The following is an 8,666-nucleotide window of genomic DNA, read 5'->3' as shown; positions in this document are numbered from 1 at the left end:
CACCAGAGAGATAGAAGGCAGGAGAATAAACCAGCTGTTCTCCACAGAACCAGCAAAGGTGTACTCTCAGTGGCAAGGGAACAATAAGAGAACAGCACCACCAAGGCTGGAGACGGAGCAATACTGGAAGAGCATATGGGAGAAGGATGCAACCCATAACGGCAATGCTCAGTGGCTAGAGGATCTGAGGGCAGACCACAGCGACCTCCCTGAACAGGGTCCAGTAACCATCACAGTGGCAGATATCCAAGAAAGGGTCTCCAGTATGAAGAGTTGGACAGCACCAGGGCCCGACATGGTTCACGCCTACTGGCTGAAGAAGCTGACTGCACTCCACGAGCGTCTGGCAGCACAAATGAACCAGCTGCTAGTTAACGAGAGACACCCGGAATGGCTAACTGAAGGCCGGACGGTCCTGATCCCCAAGGACCCCAAGAAGGGACCGGTCCCCTCCAACTACCGACCAATAACCTGCCTCAGTACTACATGGAAGCTCCTGTCAGGCATCATATCGGCTAAGATGAACAGGCACATGGGTCAATACATGAGCGGGACACAGAAAGGAATTGGCAAGAATACCAGAGGCGCAAAACACCAGCTACTGGTAGACAGAACAATCAGCCGAGACTGCAAGACCAGACTGACCAACCTGTGCACTGCCTGGATTGATTACAAGAAGGCCTATGACTCAATGTCCCACAGCTGGATACTGGAATGCCTAGAATTGTACAAGATCAATGGGACCCTAAGAGCCTTCATCAGGAACTCAATGGGGATGTGGCGTACAACACTAGAGGCCAACTCCAAGCCCATAGCACAAGTTACCATCAAGTGCGGGATCTACCAAGGAGATGCTCTGTCCCCACTGCTGTTCTGCATAGGCCTGAACCCCCTCAGTGAGATCATTAACAAGACTGGCTACGGATACCGACTACAGAACGGAGCAGTTGTCAGCCACCTCCTGTACATGGATGACATCAAGCTGTATGCCAAGAGTGAACGAGACATCGATTCATTGATCCACACTACCAGGCTATACAGCAATGACATTGGAATGTCGTTCGGACTGGAGAAGTGTAGTCGGATGGTAACAAAGAGAGGGAAGGTAGTCAGAACTGAGGGGATTGAACTACCAGAAGGCAACATTGCAGACATAGAGGACAGTTACAAGTACCTGGGGATCCCGCAGGCGAATGGGAACCATGAAGAGGCCGCTAGAAAAGCTGCAACCACCAAGTACCTGCAGAGGGTCAGGCAAGTCCTGAGGAGTCAGCTGAATGGTAAGAACAAGATCCGGGCCATCAACACGTACGCCCTGCTCGTGATCAGGTACCCTGCTGGGGTAATAGGCTGGCCAAAGGAGGAGATAGAAGCCACTGACATAAAGACAAGAAAGCTCCTTACCATGCATGGAGGGTTTCACCCCAAATCCAGCCCCCTGAGGCTGTACGCTAAGCAGAAGGAAGGGGGCCGGGGACTGGTGAGTGTCAGCACCACAGTCCAGGATGAGACAACGAACATCCAAGAATACATTGGGAAGATGGCCCCAACTGACCGAGTGCTCAGTGAATACCTCAGGCAGCAGAAACCCAAGAAAGAGGAGGGAGACGAGGAACCATCATGGAAGGACAGGCCCCTGCACGGTATGTACCACCGGCAGATAGAGGAGGTGGCTGATATCCAGAAATCCTACCAGTGGCTGGACAAAGCTGGACTGAAAGACAGCACAGAAGCACTAATCATGGCAGCACAAGAACAAGCTCTGAGCACAAGATCCATAGAGGCTGGGGTCTATCACACCAGGCAAGACCCCAGGTGCAGGCTGTGTAAAGATGCCCCAGAGACAATCCAGCACATAACAGCAGGGTGCAAGATGCTAGCAGGCAAGGCATACATGGAACGCCATAACCAAGTGGCCGGCATAGTGTACAGGAACATCTGTGCCGAGTATAACCTGGAAGTCCCGAGGTCAAAATGGGAGATGCCCCCAAGGGTGGTGGAGAATGACCGAGCTAAGATCCTGTGGGACTTCCAGATACAGACGGACAAAATGGTGGTGGCTAACCAACCGGACATAGTGGTGGTAGACAAACAGAAGAAGACGGCCGTAGTGATCGATGTAGCGGTTCCGAATGACAGCAATATCAGGAAGAAGGAACACGAGAAGCTGGAGAAATACCAAGGGCTCAGAGAAGAGCTCGAGAGGATGTGGAGGGTGAAGGTAACAGTGGTCCCCGTGGTAATCGGAGCACTAGGTGCGGTGACTCCCAAGCTAGGCGAGTGGCTCCAGCAGATCCCGGGAACAACATCGGAGATCTCTGTCCAGAAGAGCGCAGTCCTGGGAACAGCTAAGATACTGCGCATATATATATATATATATATATATATATATATATATATATATATATATATATATATATATATATGATTCTTGCCTCTACACATCCTGAGGCCGAGTCAGCAGGGAATTTGCACATTAACAGTGCAGTGGATCCTGCTTGTGCCGTGATATTCAGGACTGCAAACCGAGCAGGTTCACTGACTTTCAGCTTGTTGTGTTTGTGGATATATGACTGACTTTAATTATTCACAAAATCCTCACATTCTCTGTAAGATTAAAGTCAACTATTGTACGGCGTATATTTTGAAGTAAAGGCTTTAAAACCAAGTTAGTACAAACATCGCTAATGTCACATAACTTTCCCAACATGTGGCCAACAGTGATGTTTTAATGTTCTTCATTATAAAAACATTTGCGCATAAATAAGTGACATAATATTCAGTACTTACTTCTGAAAGTTTACTCTTCATCCGCTCCGCTTCCGCCGTTTTTTTTTCCCGGCAAAATTGTCCACACCACTGCCGCGCTATGAAGTCTGGGATATGTTGGGCCATGAAGGCTACACCGACCCATCCTTAAAATTCAGGGAAATTAAGGACGCATTTTAGGGCTGCATTTCGAGCAGCCTTTGAATTGGGACAGTCTTTGTCGTGTCGCTGTGACGTAATCGGCCTTAAAATGCGGCCTTTAAGGCTGCAGACCCCAAATCCGGTCATTGGTACTTCCTGGCTTGTGTAGTTACTAGGTAACAAAAGCTCAACACTGCCCCTAGCGTCCTGGAGCACTTCCGTTGTGTTTTGGAATTTGCATGTGTTTTGGAGTTTGCAAGTGTTTTGGAGTTTGCGTGTGTTTTGGAGTTTGTACGTGCTTTGTCTCTAGGGGCCACCGTACATACTTCACATGAAGACCAAAATAGTTCCAAAGTCCAGATCTGAATGAGGGTGGGGGAGGTTCAATTTGCCATGTTGCAACCAGCTTAGCTACTGTCTTGCTAGCTTGTGCTGCGCTCAGTGGATCTGCGCTCGACAGTGGAGCCTAGGCGGAGTAGTCGAATGCAGATCCACTGAGCTCTCAACACAGACAGCATCATCAGAAGAAAAGTTGATAAAATAAATTAAAATTTTGTATTGTTTGATACATATGCGTACCGAACCGAAAGCACTGTATCAAACGGTTCAATATCGATATCGATCGATACTTTTTTTTTTTTTTTACAACAGGAGTAACAGGAGCAGAAGAGTCTGGAACAGCAGAGAAACAATTTCAGCCATTTGGACTCAGCTCAGCCACTACAGAGGAAAAATGTCTTCAACACAAAAGGTGAGAAAAACATCACAGACAACACAACACTGTTATTGAAACTGTGTGTTCAGCTGCTTGGTTTTTAAAAACCCGTTAACAGCAGCTTTATCTTTTCTATCCTGGGCTCATCCATACAGGGAGTGCAGAATTATTAGGCAAGTTGTATTTTTGAGGAATAATTTTACTATTGAACAACAACCATGTTCTCAATGAACCCAAAAAACACATTAATATCAAACCTGAATGTTTTTGGAAGTAGTTTTTAGTTTGCTTTTAGTTTTAGCTATTTTAGGGGGATATCTGTGTGTGCAGGTGACTATTACTGTGCATAATTATTAGGCAACTTAACAAAAAACAAATATATACCCATTTCAATTATTTATTTTTTACCAGTAAAAGCAATATAACATCTCCACATTCACAAATATACATTTCTGACATTCAAAAACAAAACAAAAACAAATCAGCGACCAACATAGCCATCCATGGATTCTGTCAGTGTTTTGATCTGTTCACCATCAACATTGCGTGCAGCAGCAACCACAGCCTCCCAGACACTGTTCAGAGAGGTGTACTGTTTTCCCTCCTTGTAAATCTCACATTTGATGATGGACCACAGGTTCTCAATGGGGTTCAGATCAGGTGAACAAGGAGGCCATGTCATTAGTTTTGGTTACATCATTGTAATGTGATACTATCACCAGAAGGTGGTGGTAACACACCAGCAATGTGTTTGTTGACATGTTTGATTCCACTGACGGAGGGAGTTTCAGTTTGTTCCACGACTGCATTTCACTCACTGCCTCTGTCACTGCAGGACCAACATGGAGCAAGACGTCAGCACTCTCAGGAGGCTGACAAACCTCACAGAAGAAAGGGAGAGAAAACGTACAGCTGTGAGTTGTGTGGAAAGTCTTTTACCCAGGCTGGAGCCTTAAAAAGACACCAACTCATCCACAGTGGAGTTAAAGCATACAGCTGTGACATGTGTGGAAAGTCTTTTACCCTGGCTGAAACCTTAAAAAGACACCAACTCATCCACAGTGGATTTAAACCTTACAGCTGTGAGTTGTGTGGAAAGTCTTTTACCCATGCTCAAAGCTTAAAAAGACACCAACTCATGCACAGTGGATTTAAACCTTACAACTGTGAGTTGTGTGGAAAGTCTTTTGCCTGGGCTAAAAGCTTAAAAAGACACCAACTCATGCACAGTGGATTTAAACCTTACAGCTGTGACTTGTGTGGAAAGTCTTTTATTCAGGCTGGAGGCTTAAAAACACACCAACTCATCCACAGTGGAGTTAAAGCATACAGCTGTGACTTGTGTGGAAAGTCTTTTACCCTGGCTGGAGCCTTAAAAAAACACCAACTCATCCACAGTGTAGTTAAACCTTACAGCTGTGACTTGTGTGGAAAGTGGTTTACCCAGGCAGAGAACTTAAAAACACACCAACTCATCCACAGTGGAGTTAAATCTTACAGCTGTGACTTGTGTGGAAAGTCTTTTACCCTGGCTAAAGACTTAAAAAGACACCAACTCATCCACAGTGGAGTTAAATCTTACAGCTGTGACTTGTGTGGAAAGTCTTTTACCCGGGCTGGAGACTTAAAAAGACACCAACTCATCCACAGTGGAGTTAAACCTTACAGCTGTGACTTGTGTGGAAAGTCTTTTACCTGGGCTGGAAACTTAAAAACACACCAACTCATCCACAGTGGAGTTAAACCTTACAGCTGTGACTTGTGTGGAAAGTGGTTTACCCTGGCAGAAAACTTAAAAACACACAAACTCATTCACAGTGGATTTAAACCTTACAACTGTGACTTGTGTGGAAAATCTTTTACTCAGGCTGGAGGCTTAAAAACACACCAACTCATCCACAGTGGAGTTAAACCTTACAGCTGTGACTTGTGTGGAAAATCTTTTACTCAGGCTGGAGACTTAAAAAGACACCAACTCATCCACAGTGGAGTTAAAGCGTACAGCTGTGGGTTGTGTGGAAAGTCTTTTGCCCGGGCTGGAGCCTTAAAAAAACACCAACTCATCCACAGTGTAGTTTAAGCACACTACTGTGACTTGTGTGGTAAAGCTTTTGCTCAAAGTCGAAACTTACAGAAGCATCTAGTTACCCACTCTGGAATTAAGGCGTACAGCTGCGATTTTTGTGGAAAAAGGTTCAGTGACAAACAGTACCGAAATATTCACCTACGGATTTACACTGGAAATTATGTTTCCTGCTGTGATCAGTGTGGGAAACTGTTTACAACAGATGCACAGTTACAACGACACATGTTTAGCCACTCTGAGGAGAGACCTTACAAAAGTGAACTGTGTGAGAAGACTTTTAAAGTTCCACATCACCTGAAAAAAACACCAACAGATCCACACCAGAAATTAACTCTACAAGTGCAGTTACTGTGAGGATGTATTGATTTTTTTATCTTGTAATTTTAACCTGATTGTTTGGAACAAGTCGAATCAGTAAACTTATGGAGTTATACTGAATGAACAGTTTGGAAAAATGAAGAGTCATTTTCGCTCGGTAAGCTGAGTGTTATAATGTAAACAGTAAAACGTAGTTGGACATTGGCAGAGATCACTTACGCTGTCATTGTTTAGAAGCAGAGCAACACAGATGGATCCAGTTCTCAACCCTGTCGTCACTGTGGTGGTGGGAAAACGTTTCTCTGTGACCTTTGTGGAAAAACCTCCAATCATCAACGGGACCTTAAACCGCATCAACGTAGACACACTGGAGACAAAATGAACTACTGCAAAGAATGTGGGAGAGGCTTCCACACACCAAGTACATTAAAAATACATGAACTCTTCCACAGTGGGGTTAAAAAGCACATCTGTGACTAGTGTGGGTCATCCTTCACCACTGCACGTGAGCTTAACGAACAAGAATGAGCAAATCCACACAGGAGAGACACCATACAAGTGCAGACACTGTGACAAAAACTTCTCACAATCAGGTCATCGTAACAAACATGATTGTACACACATGGAAGCGAACTTCAGCTCTGACCAGTGTGACAAGAGCTTCAGGAATCTCAGTTCATACTCCAAACACAAACGATTCCACGCTGTAAATAAACTGTTTCACTGTTACCAATGTGCAAAAACATTCACTTCATTATCTGCTCTGTGCAAACATCAGCCTGATCATGTAGGACTGAAATCACTGGATCACAATGAATCTGAAGAGAGAGAAAGATCCTCTTCTGGCTTCAGGGTTGGACTTAAAAACCTTGAGATCAGGCTCCACAGAGTTCAGATGGAATCTCATGTAAAGAGTGTCAGCTGATGTCACATTTGGATCTGATGAGGTAGCTCTGATTTCTGGACCTGCAGTGAATAATCCTGAATGTTACATTTAGGAAGCTGCATGTATAGATATGTACATCTATACATGCAGCTTCTCTGTCACTGTCACTACATGCAGGGCGATCAAAATTACTGATATAGATATATATCAATTTCTTTCATTTGAACTTTCTTAGTTTTTCCAAAATTAACTTCTTTTTTTTAAATGTATTCATTTCAAAGAAATGTTAAACGTTAAAAACGGCAGCACACATAAGGACCCTTTAAATAATTCAAATTCTATTAAACATCTATTTTTGGCTCCTCCTTTCACTTTAGTGTATTTACTGTATCGTTGAAGTCCACATGTTGTTTTAATGAAATCATTTTGATCCACATGTTCTGCAGCTGTTTTCTTGTTGATTTGAAGTTTGCATTATGAAATCCTGATAATGTTAAAGCGTTAGTTATATTTGATGAACTCTGTGTAAAGTTTGTCTTATTAAACAGTTTGGTGTGAAAAATAAAGAAATGGTCTCAGAACAAGAAGTTTGAGCCCTGATTTCATATTCAAACTAGAGGGAGTGCAGAATTATTAGGCAAGTTGTATTTTTGAGGAATAATTTTATTATTGAACAACAACCATGTTCTCAATGAACCCAAAAAACTCATTAATGGTAAATGGCCTGTATTTATATAGCGCTTTACTAGTCCCTAAGGACCCCAAAGCGCTTTACATATCCAGTCATCCACCCATTCACACACACATTCACACACTAATATCAAAGCTGAATGTTCGTGGAAGTAGTTTTTAGTTTGTTTTTAGTTTTAGCTATTTTAGGGGGATATCTGTGTGTGCAGGTGACTATTACTGTGCACAATTATTAGGCAACTTAACAAAAAACAAATATATACCCATTTCAATTATTTATTTTTACCAGTGAAAGCAATATAACATCTCCACATTCACAAATATACATTTCTGACATTCAAAAACAAATCAGCGACCAATATAGCCACCTTTCTTTGCAAGGACACTCAAAAGCCTGCCATCCATGGATTCTGTCGGTGTTTTGATCTGTTCACCATCAACATTGCGTGCAGCAGCAACCACAGCCTCCCAGACACTGTTCAGAGAGGTGCACTGTTTTCCCTCCTTGTAAATCTCACATTTGATGATGGACCACAGGTTCTCAATGGGGTTCAGATCAGGTGAACAAGGAGGCCATGTCATTAGTTTTTCTTCTTTTATACCCTTTCTTGCCAGCCACGCTGTGAAGTACTTGGACGCGTGTGATGGAGCATTGTCCTGCATGAAAATCATGTTTTTCTTCAAGGATGCAGACTTCTTCCTGTACCACTGCTCAAGGCTGGACTGGGACAAAAAATCAGCCCGGGCATTTTGACTAGAGAACGGCCGACCAGGATAAAAATTGAAAATGTGACGTCATTCAGGGGTAAAACCGCAAAGGATTCTGGGAACTTGTGGCAAGAGGTGCTAGCGCACGCAGGCTTTCAATTGAGCTCAGTTACACAGCAATAAAAAAATGGCAAGAAGCTGTTGTAACTGCAATAGCCGGTCGCATGACAGCCACGGAAAGCCGACGGGTAAAGAGATCCTTTTTTTTTTTTTTATCGGATTACGTCGTTGAAGATACATTTTTTAAGCCATGTTTCTGAAGTAAGAGCTGATGGTCTGGATATACCAAATAT

The 8,666-nt window shown here is 43.5% G+C and overlaps 1 protein-coding gene across 1 annotated transcript in view; it reads left to right on the top strand.

The window, feature by feature from the left end:
- Positions 1–6,947, top strand: part of LOC146580542 (uncharacterized) — a 22,690-nt gene extending 15,743 nt beyond the window's left edge. The window contains exons 2-3 of the mRNA XM_085267327.1: positions 3,562–3,661; positions 4,461–6,947. Coding sequence (XP_085123453.1) covers positions 3,644–3,661; positions 4,461–5,705 — 1,263 coding nt within the window. The 5' untranslated portion in view covers positions 3,562–3,643 and the 3' untranslated portion in view covers positions 5,706–6,947. The remainder of the gene's footprint in view (positions 1–3,561; positions 3,662–4,460) is intronic.
- The last annotated feature ends 1,719 nt before the right edge of the window (positions 6,948–8,666 follow it).

This window comes from Mchenga conophoros, linkage group LG3 (genome assembly GCF_057382185.1).
Source record: "Mchenga conophoros isolate Kocher_MC1m ecotype Shallow Benthic linkage group LG3, M_conophoros_male_GT1.1, whole genome shotgun sequence".
NCBI lineage: Eukaryota > Metazoa > Chordata > Actinopteri > Cichliformes > Cichlidae > Mchenga > Mchenga conophoros.
This window is presented reverse-complemented; position numbering and strand designations above follow the sequence as displayed.